Below are 21783 nucleotides of genomic sequence, written 5' to 3' on the forward strand. Positions count from 1 at the left end.
AATTATCTTTGGTTGGTTTCGTATTACCATGTTTGATCGAACATTTGTTCCTATGTTACTATAAACCAAACGGAGAATATTGTTCTAACGAGTCGGATCTATTAAATTTGCATGACAAAGTGCAAATATCAAGATTTATAGTCGTGCATAAAAGGAAGCAGTACTTTTGAACCAAGTAATTTAATGGAGTGTAAACGCTGTCCATCTTCATCTTACTGGAAAAACAGTATTCTTTATTCCGAAACAGATGAAAAACAATTATTATTCCATCCAGATTTCGTTTAATGTACTAACAACTCCCAAGAATATTTTTCATTTTTATAATTCTTAGAAGTCTATAGTAACGAGACAAAAGTTTACCATTAGGAAAATAAGTACAGATTAGGTAAAATTTACTTTGAGTCGGTATATAATATTTTAATAACAGCCAACGTTTCATGCGAATAAATTTAATACACACTGTTGAAAACAATCAGAGGACGTGGTATTACTATAAATAATTTCTTTGTGCCAATCAAACGAATAAAAACGACGCGATAAATCGACATCTCAGTTACGACAATAATTTAGTTTAAAACAATAATTTTAAAGAAATTATACGCAAGAAGCGCGTGTAAGATTCAAACTAATCCAGAAAACGACGCTGCGATTGTTTTGACCGATGCATCACCCTCTGAGATTCGCATCTGGTCAGCGACCTAACATCCCCGCCTTGTTTATTTTCCAGAACGCGGTGCAGTGGAGTCCAAAGGCTGACAGTATCCAGGCCGACATTTGAAACATTCCAGAACCCGTGAAACGCTCAACAAACATCTCGAGTCTCAGTCAACCAGTGTATTAGTGACTTAGATAAGAAGATTCTCGCCAAAACGTCGACGCTCGCGGAACCTCGGTCAAATCTCGCGATTCGCGCTCGAAATTCCAAGCTTCAGGTGCGTCTCGCGACCGAGGGAAACTCTGGACGAGAGGAGATGTCCCGAAAGTGGTTCCACAGAGAAGACGACACGTTCAAGCCGCCAGACATTCGAAGATAGCGGGTCAAGGTCACGAGGAGCTCGAACCTCCAGCGTCGTCGAAGTCGATTCCTCTTCGGTCAGAGATGAGGATTCACGGTTCAGGGCACGACGAAACGTCGGTAGGATCAAGCAGAGCTTGAGCGACCGCGTGCAATCGTCGCGCAACTTCGACAGGCCTAAGTTCAAGTTCACTTTCAGAGAAAAGTCGAGAAAATCCGAAGAAAATCCTGATACCTTCAGGGAAAAAAGGAAATCCAGCGAAGAGAAGGAACGTCTAGACGCTCCTTGCTCTAAGGACGTTGAGGAGGACGCACAAGCACGCTCCAAGCTACACAAGAGCGATTCTTTCCTCAGAAGATTGGTAAGAAGCTCGAAGGACAATATTACCGAAGGGTGCGAGAGATTGGTCAGGAATATTCAAAAAAGTCCTCTTCTACGAAAGAAGTTTCAATCTACGGACGAAGAGAGACCAGTGGCACCAGTCCGTAGAAAGAAGTCCAAACAGAGACTTCTGGAACCCGATTTTACCAATAAACAGTCTTCCACGGGTATCGATCCTGAACAGCCTAATAATATTCACGTTTCTGTCGTGTGCCCAAGCGCTGAGCTTATAGAGGATGATTTTCTGCTGGTTCACAAGGAGCCTCAGACTGAAAGAACCAATCACTCGTTGAACGAATCAACAACTAAAATCTCCTCGACATACTTTGTCGAGAACGAAGATTCGTCTAAAAGCGTCTCTGTAGAAGACGTGGAGGATCTGATTCGAACGGAGAACAACCTTCGACTTTTGGAGCAACGCGTTCTCATTAGAAGACGTTTAGAAAAATCCACGAAGCTTCTGGAGGCGCTGCAATCAGGTCAGAGAAGATCCTGGAGCGAAGAGAGCCTCGTCCACGCTATAGAGCAGGTTCACCGTAAGTTCCACGTGGGATTCCCCATCTCCAAAGTCTCCATAGACACCGTGACGGTAGACTGCTCGCCTATCGCTCACAGAAGATACATTAGACCCATTTGTAATCGCGAAAAGTCGAGTAGCGGGCAGTCAAGGTCGCTGGAGTGGCGGGACAAGGTAGAGTGGAAGTCGTGGAAAGCGAAACGATCGCCACCGCCGGACGACTGGCAGGTTCAGAGGTCGCCGAGGCTCTCGTCGAGGCGTGATAGCACGCACGGGTCAGGCGATAACCGCGTTCCGGCAAGGAAGTCACGAATACAAGGCGACGAAGTGCACGCGCGGCTCACGTCGCTCGTAAAATGCAAACTTGCGAATTTCGCGGGCAGCGGTGGGGACGAGGAGGAGCTGCGAGACGGCGAGCCTGCGGAAGAACAAAGTAAACAGCAGCTAGTCGCGAACAGGCTGGACGAGAACGCGACTCGTCACCCTTCGACGCCTGTCTACGAGCCAACGCACGGCTCACGTGTCATTTCTGACCTCAGGATAGAGTCTGCCTCGGTAAACGATGCTCTGGGTGACTCAGGCGTCGTGACAATTCGCGTAAACCTCGGTGACTTAGAATCTGACGCAAGAGATGACAACCGAGAGGCCCTGAAGTCTGCTTCGGTGATTACAGCTGATCGTGGTAAAAATAACGAGAGCAAAGGCCAGGGAAGATCGGCGAAGAAGAAGAAGAAAGCCATCGGATCTGACTGCAAGGTTCCAGATTGGAACGACTGGAAAATGAAATTCACAATCAGGATGATTCGCATCCGAGACAAACTGATGCTAGGCCTGAGTGCCTTCGCGATATTGTTCACTATTCTGTTGGTGATGGATCTGCAGATGGATCTTGGATACAGTGGACATCATTTGGTACCCAGCCATGGGCGTGTTCGGGTCGGGGACGATCCGAATACCGGTACGATTTATAACTTTCGTAGGAGATATTTGCAACGAACGAATGCAAGTAAAGAGCAGACCAGTGGTGATATGTCTGGTACGACGCAAAATAGTGGAAAGGATGGTGAGAACGTAGCTAGGGAGTCGAGGACCGAGAAGACAGAGGTGCATGATAATTTCCGGGATTTGGTGGACCTCGTGGAAAAAGGTTATGGTGTTAGTGTTTACGAAGGAGTAGCTAGGATCAGTGGAGAAGATCATACGTACAATCCTACGCTTGGGGAGATGAAGAAAATCAGTCCAAAGTGAGTCTTTCTTTTCTCATTGAAATATAATATTTTTTAATCCTGTCGTCCTTGGGTCTGTATGACCTGAAATGGATGTTAATGTTTCAGTAGATATTATCGAGATATAAATAGTTTTGAAATATTTGATTTTAGCTTTCAATGCCATTTTACTATTTTTTGTGTACTCCATTTGTGCTCTATACAGATAAAATAGTAAAAGAAAATAATAAAAGATATCCAGAGGGATACGAAAGTAACATAGTAGTGAGGATAACATTAGGTTTAATTAATAATAATTATAATAGTCCATTTCTTGTGAAACTCAATTTCATTACTCGAATACGTAATTAGCGTTCAGTATCTGGAAACAAATGACTTATTGACGAACTAGGTCACTGTAATTTTAACGCGACCGAAACAAACCGAAGGTTTATCAATTCGTGTCAATCACGAGCAAACAAATTATCGAAGGGAACGTCGAACATAAAAAGTAGATCGACGTATTCTTAATGAACATAATTCCAAACAATCACATGGAAAGCAGATCATCAAAAGAAAAAAAGAGTACCAAACATAACATGACAAAGCGTTATCGAACGTTGAATTCCAGATACATTTTTAGTTGACAGGCGTTTTCCCCGACGACTTTGAGAGTTTTGTTATTTCCACCAACGATGAAATCCTTATCGACGTTGATAATAACAGAGGTGAGACGACCGGTGAAAATTTTCCATCCCGTAAAAGTGTATACGACGTCCGTAAGATAAAGCGGAATTTCCAACGCGACACCTAATTAACCGAAATACCGTCGAAAGTAGCAAGTTTAAATCTCGCACCTGCTCGGTCCTCGTTGAAATCTCCTAAACCGATTTTCCACGGAACTTCAAACAGAAACTCGATGGTCTTCTTTTTCTCTTTTTTTCTCTCTCTCTTTCTTTTTCTTCTTTTTTTAGTTTCCTCGTTGGAAAAGTTTCCTCCCTATCGAATAGAAAGCACCAGGGAGAAAAGCAATTAGTGGAATCGCTTAAAATAACCAAAATCGTCGTTCCAACATCGAACCAGGTTTCCAATGGAAAGATGACCGAAAATAGGGATGGGGAAAATAGGGGAAGAAAACGAAAATTGACTTTCCAGTGTCTGTGTCGCGTCTTCATATTTTCTCATAGATATTATATCAAAATAAAACGTTTTATTCTTCATTTTATTCTGCATCATGTTCGATGTTTATTTCCAATTCTAACCAATGTATAACGCATTTAAATGATAAAAGAAATGAAAATTCGTTAAAATAGACATTGTTCCACCTTTTTCCCATGAACCCTCGAAATTGTTTATACGAGAGATTTTTTTGAACAGATTGTTTGCTAGTTTGCATCGTGTGAGTCTAGTTTGCGGATGTGTGCGTCGGTAGGTTGGTAGTGTTGGCTTCGATCTGTATGTCGGTGAAATCAAGAACGTTATTACTGTCGTAATAGACTGATAAGAGGCGCGACTGGTGATATCTGGATCATGTTGTTCCCTCCTCGACCTCCAGTCTCGTTCTCGTTATCCGGCGAAATAATACGTAGAACCGAATTGATGGACGAGGATTGAGGTTACGCAACTTTGGACCTATGTTTTAACTGAGGAAAGTAGATTACGGAATTGTTTCTGAAAATTTGTACTTTTGTAAAGAGGATTGAAAAGCTAGAGACTGGGCAGAGAGATTTGTTTTACCTATTGCATCTTATAACAAGTGGTACACGTATTTTGATTATTTTATGTGTTTTTGATTATTTTCTCGCGTTTAAATTTCTCACAAATCTGTAAAAATAGTAGTCCATTAACTGAACTTTATCGTTCACGATTAAGAGGAATCGAATTTTTCTTCTTGTCACTTTAATTAATTTTGATTACATCGACGATTAAATTAGGTGCTCTTTTATTTTTCATATCTTCCCTGCTTAATATTACAAAATCGAAAATACTCCCTCTTTTATTAGTTGTAGACTTGTTGCTAATTTTTATCATAAACTTTAACAAAATAAAATTTTAACGAAATCTTCGAGACGTTGTAATTTATTATATAAAGCACACAGTATAATTTAATTTATTTCACATTCGCACGATCGATAAATGTTAACTTCATTTTTTAATTACGATATCTATTTATCTTAAATGAAAAATACATAATACAACGCGAGTGCGGAAATAAAATTTCTTCTATTTATACACTTCGTAAATTAATTACTTTAATCGTGTCAGTCTCATTGTCGACCTTGAGACTCTCACGTTGCACGAAACGAAGCACAAATCGATGTTTCTCATATTTTACGGCTTCGATCGAAGCGAAATATCGTAGTCGACCTTGGTGAATGAAGATTGCTTAATCTAATCCTAAATCGTTCCTGTTGACCTCTTCGAACGCTAATCCATTCTGCTTAAGCGATTTTATTGTCTGACAAGCAAATATCAGTCACGTTGGTATATCGCGTTAGAATGCACTTGGTACATGCTTGTGCATTGTGCTTCTACACATATACAGAACGTGCTCTCTCGTGCAAGCAGATTGTCCAACGGCAAACGTAATTATACCGGCGATAGAAGGAATCCGCGTGATTCACGATTCTGTGTATGGACGGCGGGTGTGTTCTATTAAATATTTTCATCGCTCAAATCAATTCGACAAGGATCGACGTACCTGCATATACACATGGTGGCACTTGACTTGCAAATTCGCCTTTCTATATTTTTCTTTTCTTATCGAAACGACAATTTCGTAATTCATTTAAACTCTTTGATGCATAAAATTTCCCAGAACGGTACAAAGTAGAACACAGTTTATTTGTAGATGAATAGTACGTCTGTTCGATCGTATCGGTGTTTTATTACTTAACTACTCGTTAGGTATAGTTCGAACGTACTATCGTCGATATGCAAAATTTGCACACCGTTGTATGTATCGTAGCATTTATATGCTAATATTAATCGAGTTAATTAAGTTAAATTTTATATCGTAAGAGTACTTTCATGTGATTAAAATATTGCTATCATAAAAATGAAACGTAGAACGTAATAAATAGATTGAAAAATAGGAACGTGTGGAAATATCGTATTTTTCGTAGCCAGTATGTTCGTGTATCACTAAACGGGAATATTATACATTTAACGATTGGGATATCTAAAATGTTGACTTTCCCTGAAAATTATAATTGCTTATACATTATGCTGTTTAATATTTTTACCAGTCATTGTACGCTGTATAAACATAATAAAATCGCAGTTCGATACCCTCCCTTACCAGGTCAACAATTTGCTAATTAATTTTAAATATCGATTTCCTGCAGTGTTAATTAAATGCAAAGTAATTTACATGGTTATGTTTTCGTCTGTTAGTGACTGGCCAATCCTATCGATTGAAACACGAGCGTTTACGTGCACGTGGATTTTCTCTTCTTTCTTCCTATCCCCTCGATGTTTCTTTTCTCATCGAGGCCTAACTCGTCCCAGCGAGAAGGGCGACTAATTGCCACGAACAATGCACGCGTAGCCAATCGACGATTCTTTTCCGTTAATTTAGCAAGTATCGATTATTTCCTTTCTTTTTTTTCGTTCACTTCTCTCTCTGACTTTGGAACTATTTCAGAGCTTTTTTATCGACATTCGTGGATTCAACGAGTTCAATGCACAGCTCCGAAACTCTAAACTTCGAAAGCATAGTTTCTATTATTAACGATTGGCGAAAAGAAATTTTCTTCTTGGGTTAAAAATCAGAATTCGATCCTCAAAAGGATTAATGATCGAAGAAGTCAGAATCACGTCTCATACCGACTGCAAATATTCTTAATTACGTAGTAAATTCGTTCGCGTTCCCTAAAAAGAGCACACGAAGCATTTACTATTCTCACATAAAATGTATCTAATCGAGAAATAACTCATTTATCCTATTTCTTCGTAGCTGCAGGCGTTCGTATCTTTACATTTTCTTTTTTTCTTAACAATTCTTATAACAATCTACCAAACGTGTATCAATGGAATATGACTCCTATTAATACGATCTATCTATAATTCTTATTAACGAAAAATGAAGGAATACCGATATAATACTATTTTTGAAAAAGATTCCCACAACAAAGAACCGCCTCAGTGAAATCTCTTTAATAGCGACCGTACGAAACTTTCTCCTTTTTTCCCCTTTCGAGGCAAAAAGAAAGGAAACTCGTATCAAGTATTCACCGATCCGGGGTAATAAAAAAACAAAAAAAAGCTGAGAACAAAGCAGGAATAGGGTGCGTCGCCACGGAGTCAGATTGCATTTTTCATTGCATTTGCTGGTCTAGAATCGATCTGAGGAAAAACTTGTACGGGGACTATGTAGTCTCCGCCGCGTATTATCACAGTTCTGGACGAGGAAAACAAGGAACAGAGAACGTTTCCCTGGTTGCACGCTGTAAGCTTCCTTGCCTCGATAGACAGCTCTAGTGACCCTAGGGTGTCTAGGAAATAAAGCATTGTTTCGCGGGCGCAGAAGCGTCGACAATGTCTGCTGTTCGGAGGTTACTTCGCTTCTGAATAGGTTACGTGTGTGCATTACTGTGCATATACACGAACCGGATCGTTTACACGGGAACCAACGGCGATACACTAAGCGACAGATACACTTCGTGCTGCTTGAATACTTATTCAAGACCCCGGGTTGAACGTTCGACGTGCAATCGTTCTCTCGAAGCTTCGTCCTGGCGTCGAATGTGTGCCTCGAATAAGAGAGTTTTGGTCTTCCTACGGTACTTACCTCGAAGACGAAGCTGCTTCTCAAGTTTCCCTCTTTCGTGACAGGTGTCTCGCTTAGGCGCGTACCTAGAATACCCGATGATTTTCCAACATCCTCTGCTCTTAGTGTAATTCCAGATACACAGAGATACAGGGCTTGGTTAATATTCCAAGGTTTTGACGAGTGTTTGCTAATTTCTGAGCCAAAGGGTTACGTCGAGTTACGTGTGGCAGAGTGAAATCGCGCATCACAGGATTGCTCTTTTTTCGCACACGCTCTTCCATCGTGATTTCTACAAGATAATTCGTGGTAATTTTAGGACCAGAAAATACCAAATGATATTCTAACCTGCTCCCCTCTTAATGTGGTGTCAGAGAAGATACGGGTGGTAGGTTAATATTCCAACGGTCTCTACGAATGTTTGCTAATCTTAGGGCTAATTTTAGTTGAGTTACGTGGCAAGGGAGAACTCGTGTAGTAGGGTTGTTCTTTCTTATTTTTCTTTTGTATACGCTGTTCGAAAATGATCTCGACGACTATGCGGCAATTTTAGGGGTAGAGAATTCCGGATGAGATCCTAACATCTTCTCCCCTTGATGTAGTTTCACAGGAGGTACAGGGGATTTGTTAATATTTGAAGGTTTCGACCAGTTTACGCTAATTTTGGGGGCAGAGGGTTACATTGAGATACGTCGTGAGGGTGAAAATCATGTAACAGGATTGCTCTATTTTTGCATATGCTGTTCGAGGATGATCCCGACGAGTACGTAGCAGTTTCAGGGGTAGAAGGTGAACCGCGTTGCGAGGGTGGAATCGTGTAATAGAAGTGATCTTTTTCTGCACACGTCGTATATGTTCGAGGACGAACTGGTTTTATCGTGAATGGAGTGCGTGGAATTTTTTATCAAAAGAACGAATAATTGTTGAAGTTCTCTAATCGAGTGTTTTTTAATCTTTTTAATCGATTCTTACTAAAACGCTGCAGCTATGATTTTGCTGTGTGATGAATGCGGTGAAATGCTTTTTATCGAGAGAACATTCTTTTTCAACTCTCCGTTTCGTTGATTCAAAAGTTCACCTAAAAATCTATGAATTATTTTGCGATTTATTATAGATTTTATACATTATTTTATGCGTCACCTGTATCATAGGTTTCCGGTTTTAAAAATCAGTGTTCTCGAGATTCCATCGAGTGTAATGGAAAAGTCTACTAACGCGTTGAAATTACCAGCGAATCACCATAACCGAACGAAAGAAAAAAGAAGAAAAAAGGAATAAGATTCATGGATGCATTACCAACTACGTTTAGAAACGGAATACTCTACAATTCCCCTTATGAATCATTATCACCTACACCAAGGAACTGCAAGTGAATTATCACCCTGCGAGTGAAACAAAGAAATAAAAAGATCCATTAGCAATAGATCACTCTCTATCCCTCCCAAAATCGAATATTCTCGCATTTTATCCCACTAGTTGTTGATTCTACAGTTTCGATAATCCAGCTTTAGAAAATGTTCAGAAAATCAACGTAAATTCTGCCTCAAAATTCACGAATAATTAAGAGCAAACTCGTAGACTTTGCTGAATATTTTTTAATCCCCGTAACAAAAATTATTCCCAAGCGTTTGCCTAATTCATTACTTCCACCGAGGAACCCATTGAAATTATCAGCTGCTGATAAGAGATAGAGAGAGAGAGAGAGAGAGAGCGGACTGACGGTGCGCACGGAGGTTACTTCCTGTCACCTGAATTCAGGCCTGGCGGACTCGACCGAGTTACGGACGATGAATTATTTCCGAGCAAACATCCGGCTCACCTTGGCTCGGCCACCTTTGTCATCTTCGGCCTGTAGACTCGCAGAGCCCCTTTGTCGCACTGTACGCTCCTGAAGTCACCGATGTTTGGACCCGGCTCGAAAGTTCCTGTCGATGAATCGATACGACACACGCGTTAACTCGGCCCCAATAATGCGCTATTATGCATGTTTGCCCGCGCGTGTACACACAGACGATCGGGCGAGTGTGTGCGCGCGCTGTACGCTATTATACACATGTAAATTCACCGGTAATAATGTGTACATTCGCGATGCCGTAGTTTGGTAGGCGTTCGCGTGTACGAATGCTTGTTCGTGTGGCAGACGCAATGGATCTACAGGGTGCTCGTTGTAACGGTGGCCGATATTTTTCTGGGTTTTCCGCTAATTGGACGATAAAGCGATTGGAACGGAAGTGGAGGTTCGTGCAGACGCACATGCAACGATTTTAGCGGAGTGACGAGCAATCTGGTAACTTACTGTGCGCGGAGTTGCGCGGACGTTAGAACTTGCTGCACCACTCAGTATCGGTTAATCAAATCTGTAACTAAACTGTACTAGTTGATTTTACGGTAACTGTAGGTACATTTTCTGTGCGCTAAACTATTTCGTAGTAAGTGGCTACTCGTCGCTCGGCTAGATGAATGGTTTCGTCTAAACGAGCTTCCAGTCTGTGCTCGGATAACGTCTTGAAAGGTCAGCCTGAAATATAATTACTTTTCCAGTTAACGTATGAAACAGAACCAATGGAACTTTCGAAATTAACGCGTAAAACAAACTGATACTAGGTAGTATCTGATTGTATTTTCTAAGTGAATGTATACAGTGATCGTATTTGTTGTAGAGTCGACCTCTTGCTCGAACGATGTTCGTATGGTTGTAATAAGTGTGCTTTTTTGACCTGTCAATTTAGTATAAGCGATAAGTCCGTCTATTATCAGTCCGATGGAAAATGTTTTTATCAAGTACAGCGTGGTTTTTAGAGAGCCTTAACACGATTATAGCAATCTTTTTGTCGATTAAAATCGTCTAACAAACAAGTGTAAAAAGATGATAGGTTTATTTACAAAAAATTCAAGGTTACCTTAAAAAATTACGAGAAAAGAAAGAGTTGAGAAATAATTTGCTATAACCACGTTGAAGCTCTCTGGAAAGCATGCTATATCTCATACAAACATTTTCCATCGGACTGCTAATAACGGAGTCATTTCTACTGATCACGATTCGTGGTTCACCCTGTACATTGCTATTGCCCGACCAGCATAGAACGAATGCACGCGACTCACATACGCTTTAAGCTCATTTCTTTAAAAAATTATCGCAGAAAATTACATAGGACTTTGAAGTTTTTGATAAACGAGAAAGCTTCTGCCATTTTCATTATCGCGATTTGTTTCCACCTGGGAACTGACAATTACTCGCTTTCTCACGTTCGAAACAGTTTTTCCTAAGATTAGTAGAAATGCCTGAATAATTATGGCGACCATTATAGCGAGCAGCATATATACCGCGGTGTATCATAAATTTGAACGAAAAGGGAATTGCTGCGATCGATGAAGCTAATCGACCACCTCGTCGCAAGATCGTGAACAATTTCTCTTTGGTATGGAGCGTTTGCTATTCCCATGGCGATTCCCTACGCATTGGTGCACGACAGGTGTTTATGTGACTCCAGCTGAGGTACGCGAATAGCGTGCAATTACCGTGTGATATCTTCGTTACAGACAGTTCCGACCTCTTGTGAATAGAATCTTTAACGGTAGACCAGCGTGAAATTAACAGCAGCTTATACGACCAACCATATAACGCGAACGATTGAAGTACACATAAAGCTTCTATCTAAATTAACAGTGAATTATATAACCAAGAAAAATACGTAATCTAAAAAACAAGCCTTCCTTCATATTCTTTACCCAAAGTAAAAAATGCATCGTCGTAAGGGTTTATCAAATGTTAATTAAAAATTATGAATTACCTTTTTTTTTTCTTTTTTCTAACTATATTCTAAGTTTCTAAGAACCTTTAGATCATGCCGTATTTATATTAACTTGAAATTATACTCTCCGTGTAGTTTTATCGAACGGATCTATCAAATTTAATGTCAACTTATGATTTTTGAAAAAACGTTAAAAGATTAGATCATTGAGAAATTACGTAATCGTCGAAACAGAGATCAAATCGATACCAATGAATTTCCGGATGAACTAGAAATACCGGTTGTTCGAACGAACTGGATCTCGAATCGGCCAAAGAAAATGGTGTCTAGTGAACAAAACCTCGTACGTTATTTACACCCAGTGACAGCAACACGCGGAAATGTAGAGCTTTCGAAAGTAACTTTCTGTCCTATATCGTTCGTTTCCCAGAAGAATCGCGGACAGTAAAGACGCAGATAGATGTGAAAGTAAGAAAGCGAGAGGAAATGGGGTAAAGAAATTTTGTGATAGACGCTGGAAATGTATCATAGGCGTTCAAATCGATGAAAATATTGAACAGAGTGTGGAGAAACCTGCTTAGTCGTGTAAATAATACAAATGATATATGGAACACGATGAAACTTCATGCATCTCTGTAATAATTGTACTCTTTATATTTCCTTAACGCATCGAGAACTTTTTGCAAATATTCGGTTAAAATTTCTTCCCAGATAGAAGAAATTCATATATATTTGAAGCTCTTCGTATATTTTAAAGGGGACTTCATTAACTATCGTAATTTTATTCGCAGATTATAGGATTGTCAAATCCATCAAAATATCGAATTTCAGATGTTTCGGTTTTCTAATTTATAAAACATTCAAGTGTGTTATTTTAGGTTCCCTTTAGAATATTTTGCTAAGAATCTACGCGATATTTTTCATTGGAATTTGACACATTTATTCCTCCATGTGTCAGTAACGCTGACAAATTTTTTTTTGAGGTGAAATCATCAAAATCGACATGGTTCGTAACCAGTTAGCTGTTTTTGACGAGTATACTCGTCATACGTAAAAAGTAGTTACAATTTACAGTAAATTGCAGTTATAAGATTAAAAAATAAGTTATTTAAAATAACAGTCATTTCATTACAACTTGATTCCATATTACAACAGACACACGTAGTCTACGGTGACGAGTATACTCGTCATCGCTTACTTATTGCGACACATTTTAGGTACACATTTTTCAAAGAGATAGCAACAGCTAGCTGGTTAAAAGTGTCATGGCTACTACGATTCTGGTTATTCTACCCATCCTTTTACTTCGTCGAATTAAAAAAATGGAAAATATTTAATTGAAAAGGTAGTTCCACCGAATTGTAGACTCCGTATCTCCTTACACCGGGTTCCACGACAGTGTCGATGAAATTCCAAAATGCTCCGTATAACCTGCATATGCCCAAGCGTTCGTGTACTTTCGCGAGCCATGTGTATCTATCTTAAATCCAACAATCTTGTCGATACCAGAGACAACAGAGTGGAAAATTGTTCGCGAAAAATCAATCTGCCGAAAAACGAACGAGCTGGAGCGGTGGTTGGCCTAATATCTCAGTCAGTTACAGAGTACACCGACGAAAACCAGCTGGTTGGGAAAGCCGGGTCTCCCGCGAGTCCCCAAACGACAAGTGTTCCAATCTCTCGAACGTTTGTTTCGATTCTCGACGGGGCAAACCACTAGAAATCAGGATTCCGTGAGTCGCAGAGAGCTATGTTCGATTAATTTTCGTCAACTCGGCCTTTCGACCTCGAGTCGTCAGTATTGCCTTTTAAATCGTTGGATCTGGTTGACGTGAAAAATATCCTGCAGTGTTGGCTGCCGTGGAGAATGTACAGGTTGCATGCGTGATGCAAAGAAAAGCGAGCAAAAGGAGAAAACCACGAGGCCACGAGTCTGGATGCTCACGAATGCTCTCTGCAACCTTTACGATATATTTTCCCCCCTCTTTCTTCCACGTCTTTTTACGAGAAGTATCCGAACGCTCGTTTCCTTTTTAATAGGACGCGATTTAATTGCAGAATATTCTAATAAAATCGACGTGTTATTATTACCTTCTCGTAACCGAAGTAAGTCCATGCAGTACAATTGAAGGCAATTTTCTCGTAGACAACACTGTAAGTGTCGAACATTTTCCATTTTGATTTCTTTCGATTATTATACGATCTCGAATGTACGATAATTCAAATGCATCGCAAAGTTTTCTATTTTTTCGCATTAGTATAGTGAAAATTCCCGAGCTAGAAAATAGTATTTGTAGAGGAGCCTGTATATATGTTCCATCTCTTAGTTGTAGAGAAAACTGAATTTGCAAGCATTGTAAGTACCAATCCTGTTTGTCCCTAAATAACTTGTATGAAATCAATATGTTTGTTCAAAATGTTCTTTTCATTTTCATTTATTTTCTTTTTATTTTATGAACATATATATATAGTGGGAGTGATGGATAAACGTAATATATACTATAGAATAAATATTACCAACATGGTAAAAAAATGTAAGTACAGAAGTTATTAAAATTCGTGGCGTATCAATTTCAAACTTTCTTTCGTTAGCCATTGTATTTCAGAAAGATGGAACGTATAGCGCTTGAAATTAAAATTTCAAAATTTTAGTCCCTGTCTCAATTACCTTGCGGTTTCATCCTTTCAGATTTCGCTACAATTACCGGGCACGAATGTGTTAGATCGTAATTCCAAACAGAGTACAGGATAATTTTCTCCTGAAGATTCGAAACTTTGCCAAAACTCTTACTCCGTCACGTTGTTAATATTCAGATAAATCTACATGAGAAAGTAGAACACCAAAAGGTAGAGGGGCAAGCGAATCTCTTAGTAGAAAACAGCATCAAATCTCGTTGAATTTGGAAAGGTAGAAGGGTTTCGAGCCGTAGATGGAGGCTTTGTTGTTTGAAGGCGTTTTCGCTCGTTGTCGTTAGGTCGCTTCCTTTCTCGTCGAATAATTGCCGTTGCTAACGAACAGAACGCTGCTTTGTCACGGTAAAATCGCGACACTCGAAACTAGAACGGATCCATTTCGACGGTACGCGTCTTCCACTTCCGGACGGATGTTACTTGTTCCGTGATTTTCACGCGGTGGTTGTCACCACTCTGTTTCACCGATAACTTTCCAGGAATAAAGGGATCCAAAGTGACTATCGATTGCTTTGACACGATATTGAACCTTTGACGTTCGGTGTTTCGTATACAACGTTGTATTCTAACGAGTTATTAAGAAACTGATAGAAGATATATAAATAATAGGTAGGACGTGGACAGGTTTACGTAAATTACATTTTTATGAGCGCTATTGAAGGGATGAAACTTGCGTGGAGATTTGTTTCACGTACAAACTGTCTCAGAAATCATGGTACGAGCGGCTGCATAGCGATTCTATATGCAAAAATAAGTCGAAAAAGAAGAATAACATTTTTTCGTTTAAGATATCGTTTTCGAGAAAAATAAGTTTGAAGATTCGTTGGGTGCACACGTCTGATTGCGAGTTTCGAGGTAGCCGACTTCTCTTCTGTGTGTGTTGATATTTGTGAACATGTCTGTATTTGGAATGGTTTTACGAAGAAGAATATTACTCTATTTTTCTTTAGAACTTTAGTACTTTAGTTATATTCTTTAGAAACCTTGGATTCCTCGAAACTTACATTTAGTGCACGGACACCCGACTGATTTCCAAATTTAGTTTTCTCAAAAACCGAGCATTAATCGAAAAAATGTTATTCTTCTTTTTCAATTTATTTTTGCATATAGAATCACCACCTAACCGTTTGTACCATGCTTTCGAAGGCACCCTGTAGGTATCTGTAAGTGGGTCGCTTCTTAACCATGAACTTTTATATTTATGGCAAAGTTAATAAAATCAAATCAATTTCAGTCAGGTCAATTTTAGTACTTGCAAATATATGACACAACTTCTCTCAACTGTTCAATAAAGATTTGCTTTCGAAAGACTCAAGCAATCGACGTTAAACCTCGAAAATCTCTTTTGAGGGTTTTCATATTGTTCAGCTTTGGGCGTCTCGGGTCTCTTTTAGTCTTCGTCTTTTGAGTAGCTCAATTAGTGTCGCGCGGGAAATTTGAAGGAAACAGAGGAATTTCTTAAGGAGGGGATCGAATTCCTTTCGGATAAGAAATTCAAGAAATTGGCTGAAATTCAGAGAAATTCTCTCGCTGATCGATAAACGAGACTTCTCGTTAATTCTTTTTCGACTATTTTTTAAAAATACGATCAAGTTGAGATTACATTTGGCTTAAGCATAGATTCGTCTTAAATATCAAATAAAAAAGCGATTATAATTTATGTTCGACTTTACAGTGCATTGTTATTGCTATTCATTCGAAAGTTTCAACTATTACATAGTATACAACTATACGGTTAACTGGTGCAGAAGCGCCGAATCAAAATGCCCGAGCTTCACTATACATACGCATATACGAGACCTAAAAGCTCCATCTCTCCGAAATCTCGTAAAGCGTAAATAAAAAACGAAAAGCTCTGCACAATTCGACGCATTCCAACCCACGTGCGTGTCTCTGTCAAAACAAAATTTATCTCGCGCGTCCACGAGCCGCAGTACGCTTCACTTGCACTTGCACTTGTACAAAGTAACAGCGAGTCTGTCTCTCAACTGGCTAATCGAAAGTCTGGAAAGCGAAGTTAACAACTGGGGGTCGACGGAAGTTTCGAATCGAACTGGCTGTATCCCGACGCGGTGAACGGGGTGGAATCGTCGACTCGGCTGGAGAATTCGTCGAGACGTCGTAAACAAGAAGCAGCCAGCGTGCAGTGGAAATTATAAATGAGCCGAGGTAAACAAGCGGCGCGAGGCGAGAAAATGGCTTTTCCTCGGGAGAAATGCACCTCTGTTTTCCAGGGCGGAACAGCAACGTCTCTCAGCTTAGCTTCATCCTTGTCTCTCCTTCTCCGCCACGCTACTAAAAACTATATATATATTTCCTCTTTCTTGCACTTTCGGTTTCTCCGTTACATCCGACCTGTGACTCGTTCCACGGTGGAAAAAGCCACCAGTGCGGTCGAACCGATCCTCCAGGTCCATCGATTATTCGACGAGGCTCGTCCTTCGTGCGGAAAGCTGGATTTCTCTCCGCTTCCCATTCACCGTTACGTTCCTCTTTCTTATTTCCATCTTTCTCCCTCTTCTTCTGATTCCTTACCTCTTTCTTTTTGCTTTTTACTTGGTCGTCGTCTTCTTTCCGGTTTCTTCGTCCGTCTTGCTCTTCTGCTTCTCGTGGCTTCTTCTGGCTCGCGAGAGGAAAAGCTGTTTGAAAGCTTTGCAGATCTCTCTTCTAGAGAGACGCTCTTGAATCGAATTGCTCGAGGGCAAGAGAGATGGAAGGACACATCTCGGTTTGTAGTACCGACTGACGAAGAGAGAATCCTAATTAGGATCGGGTCGAACGGCGACATTTAATTAACGGAAAATCAATTTGCTCCCGGCGAAAAAGTAGCGGCAATCAATTTGCATTGTAATTAATCCGACAGGATCGATCGGTCTTGACCGCGTTTTCCTTTCTCCCTTTTCCTTTTTTTTCCTTTCTCCCTTTCTTCCTTTTATTCGCGCGATCATTTGCGCAACCGGGACCAGTGTTTTTACAATCGATTCCACTCACGAAAAACTTTTGTTCGGCTATCCCATCTCGACGATCAACGCTCTTTTCACGAGCCATCCAGCGTCTGGTTTCCCACCTTTGGGACCTTGATCCTCTCCCCAGCTCCCTTCCAAATAAAATCGAATTTGTTTCGTGATTAAAGGTGGCGAGTGTTGTTCAGAGAACTGTTATTTCTGTTCTTGCTGCGAGATTCTTTTCGCTAGTGAAACTGGAAGTTGTATCTGGGGAAAAAATAGGTTATCACAGTGATATAAAATACTTCGATTTCTTCATAAGATTGCAGGATCTAGATGGAAAAAGGAATAAATTTTCGAGGAAAATATCGAAGACATTCTTAAAATTCCTTCTCGTAATTACAATATGCATCTAATAGAACTCAAGAATACAAATATTATGTAATAAAATCAAAAAAAGTAATTACAAATGAAATGTTGATGCAACTGTATTATTATGTATCTTATTTAAGATTGCGTCAAGCATCTTCTATGGCCATTAGCGATAAACAGAATAATATAAAATAGCGTAAAATGCAACAAGTTAAGTTGTAAACTCAAATAGTACTATCTATACATTTTCAATGTGTATCGTATACGCTATGACACAGTAGAATTAACCTAAACTTAAATTAATAGGGTACAGTGTACGTACAGCATTAAGCTAGTAGCTCACAGTATTACAACTGTCGATGCAAATTAACATCTTTGAGAAGATATCTGAAGAAGATCACCGCAACGTTTTTTACGATTCAGACACGTTTCAGTCTCGTTTCCAAAGACTAAGCTTAATTTTCTATTGAAAAATGTTACCGCGATAAAGATGATTTATGGACAGAGTGCAGTTATATAGTGATCGCATTGGTTTGGCTCGTTCTTAATTACGAGATGAGAATGTGGTTGACGCAGCTTTGTTTCTGAACCAATTTTATTCGGTCACATCGTGAAGGCTACCGCATTATCGATGGCTAGTCCACCACGTGGGACAACTATTGACGATACTTGGACTCGAACAAAAGCTCCGAAGAATCCACTTTACTTTCCTCTTAGATGGCCAAGCGTCTGTCAGCTTCCCTTTGTCTTGGCATGAACGAAAGCTGTCGTCTGTGTTGAGAACGCGGTCTTATCGGTGAGGAATAAGTTTGCCCACGTACTGCCGCGCGTTATGAAACGACCCAATAACCGTGACACCATTTTCTTTCCTTCTCCCCTCGGCTCCTTGTGAATTCGATTGTTTTCTGACACGGCGGCATCCATTTTGGCATTCGACAAATTTATGGCACGCAATTCCACGCGAATTCCTCGCTCGAGGGAGAAAGTAAAATTCGCAGATGCTTTGAAATATTTCTACGTTCCTTTCGTTGTCTTTTCTTCTTCTTTTTTCTAGACGAGTATCCAAATTTGAAATTAACATGGGAGAAAATTGCGCACGCTCGCGCTTGTAGAAACGAGACGGAACAACTATGAAATGGCTGCTCGTGGTTCTCGTTGTTTATGTGGGAGGAATAAAGCGTATTTGCACGGGAAATAGGAATGTTATGGCTGGATTGAGAATCGTTTATAGTCGAGCGGGGCTGTTTGGGAATACAGTTTGCTGAATAATTTGTTACCTTTCTCTCGAGCGTCTTTATTCTTCCGTCTGACGTAAGTCCAAGCTCTTTATTTATTCTTTGTTATTTGACAATTTCATGCTTGCGTTGCTTCCCCGTTCTCTGTGGCTGGTTTCTACTATAACTAATTTAAGTAACTAATTTCAGGATACTTTAATCTGTAGTATCGTACGACAGCTACATGATCTTGCAATTGAATATTTTTCGGTGATTATTCGGTCACGATATATTTTTATTCACCTTAAATTCATTTCAAATTAAATGTAACTTAAATGTGATAGGTATCGATATAACGATTAATTAAATGTTTAAATACTTTGTGATTTGTGTGGAACGTCTTGTAATTTGTATACGTATTTTCAGATTGGTTTCAAGTTTCACCAATCTTAATTATAGTATATAATACTCGTTTTAGTATAATATATAATCTATAATAATACAGCAGACCTAACGTCAGGATAGTAGTAATGAAATTTCAAAATGTTTAATAGAAGATACATAACATATTCATAAAAGATTTCTACAAATGTTGGAATATTTTTTTCAACTGTATAAATTATTTCCTTCTTTTGGTATCTCTTCTAGTTAGCAGTGTAACGGAAGTTAATAATTCCAGATTTATCCCTCTGTGCTCTTCGTTTTAAAAGAGAATCGAAAGCTTTCTGGGAAAAGGATTATAGGCTGGTGGTCTCTTTTTTCTTTCAATTTCCTAAATATATCTTTATTTCCAATAAAATATTTTATAATTTCTATACACATGTTCAGATTGGTTTCAAACTTCGCCATTGTAATCCTGATAATCAGGTCTCGTTATAGTACCAACGACATTTCGAAGTATTTTACATAACACGCATAATATAATGAACGAAGAAAAATAAGCTCATCGAATTTCGTAACTAGAAGAAATATTCTACTTCGATGGAATCTTGGTTTTTTCGTGCAAGTTGAAAACAGTGGCGCAACAGAAATCGCTCGTTAATGCAATACTTTCAGACAAATATAGTAACCGCGTATCAGAGATAAACTTTTCCGGTTCTCCAGAAAGACCTATCGTCAGCTAAAAGGCAATATCGCGTTTCTGCGGCTACGAGCTCGTTGGATGCTGCGAAAATGTTTCGCGTTCAAAACTTGATGCATCAGTTGCTTTCTTTCTATCTCTTTCTATCTTTTTTGTTTTCTACCTGCCTTTTACCGTCCAACTTCACGCACATACGCTCGCATTCGAGTATATTTTTTCGTATATTTTTTCTTCCCTCTCTATCGTTCACAAAGAAATGTTTCGTCCGTTCAACGACGCGTAAATGCCGGTCAAAGGTTCCTTTGTTCCGAAATTCGCATGCATATTATCGTAAAATGAAGTTTCGCGGGTGCGAACAGTTGCACGAATAATTTCCTCGAATGAATAAATTTAAATAAATTCGAAACGCGTTCCATGGATCTTCCTGAATATGAGAACTTGGAAAAGTTCCTTCGTCTTAACGTCTAGGTGCAAGGTAAACTTGCACTTTTTAACACGTATCCAGTTCGAACAATTCGTGACGAAAGTTAAGAAAGATTCAAGTAGAATTAGACCGTTCGTCATCTATAATTTCAGCAGTTCTTCTCGTGAAAAATTTCTCGTCTTTTTCCTTTTTTTTTTTCTTTCTTGCGAATGTATTTCTGCAAATAGATTTTCACAGTCTTCCAAGGTAATTAATATTCAAATAGCTTTTGCATGCTTCTTAGAGTGATTAAAATTCGAATAGCTTTTATATATAATAATACGATGATAATTTCATCTCTTGTCAGTGTTGTAGAAGTTAAGACATAAATATATTCTAAATATATTTAGCGAATAGAGACAGAGTGTGTACATTTCAGCTACGATTCTTTCTCAGATATATGAGAAATATATTGTTTCGTCGATGAATTTGGATATTTTTAATGTCCGTTTACGCGCGTGTATTCGAACGTTTCGTTACTTGGTAAATATTCGTAATGAAGATGGAAGCAGCTTTTCCAACAACCCAATAGTATTGTCGAGAAATTATACGCTGCGATTATTTTTTAAATATGTTGATGAAGGTAAGACGGATTAAGAATAGGCAAGAACATACTTAAAATACGAATACTGGAAATTCGAAATCGGGACAAAGATATCTACGGAGTGATTGACGTTTGTAGTCCGATAAAACTATTTGACTTTTTTTTTTTAATTCTGCGATCATTAATAATGCAGCGGTTGTCGAGTATATTTTTAGCAAACCCTTTCAAATGCGAGTATACAATTATTCGTAATGATTAGGTCACTGTGGATATTTGTGCGCCCATAGAAAATTCAAAATATAGAGAATGATGATTTTTTATACGATTATTTAGTCACTGGTTAACATCTCTATATGATAGACGTTAAAATGGGAAATACACGATTCATTTTTAATTCGGATAATTTTCATAGCAAGATCGAATAATTTATAGGAAAGCATCCAATAATTTGGGTAATATGTAACATAGAATCGATAAACGTAAATAATAAACCGACCGATCTAGTCAATTTATACTTTCTAGAGACAGTATTTTAAAAGATATCGAGTGTCTTTAAAAGTTCAAGATTTTTCCACATACTTTTTGCGTTACTTTTGAAACCAGTCGAAAGCCAAATTTTTCCATCTCCGGTTCAACAGTATCTGTTTTCATATCGAGCGGAACGAGGTTGACAACGAACACAAGAAAAATGTGGTAATGGCTGGTCTGTCGAACAATCGATTGCGTAAGACTATAGAGGAGCAAGTCTCGCCGATCAAACAGATATAATAGACCAGACAGACAGGATGTCGCGTGGCGGATGTTGCCTTCGTTACATAAATTTCCGATTTG

The 21783-nt window shown here is 39.1% G+C and overlaps 1 protein-coding gene across 1 annotated transcript in view; it reads left to right on the forward strand.

Moving 5' to 3' along the window:
- Positions 1–849: 849 nt before the first annotated feature.
- The window catches only part of LOC139993123 (extracellular serine/threonine protein CG31145), a 93906-nt gene continuing 72972 nt past the window's right edge, over positions 850–21783 (forward strand). The window contains exon 1 of the mRNA XM_072014572.1: positions 850–3158. Within this exon, the coding sequence (XP_071870673.1) occupies positions 2695–3158 (464 nt within the window). The 5' untranslated portion in view covers positions 850–2694. The remainder of the gene's footprint in view (positions 3159–21783) is intronic.

The sequence above is a fragment of the Bombus fervidus genome, chromosome 12 (assembly GCF_041682495.2).
Source record: "Bombus fervidus isolate BK054 chromosome 12, iyBomFerv1, whole genome shotgun sequence".
Classification (NCBI taxonomy): Eukaryota; Metazoa; Arthropoda; class Insecta; order Hymenoptera; family Apidae; genus Bombus; species Bombus fervidus.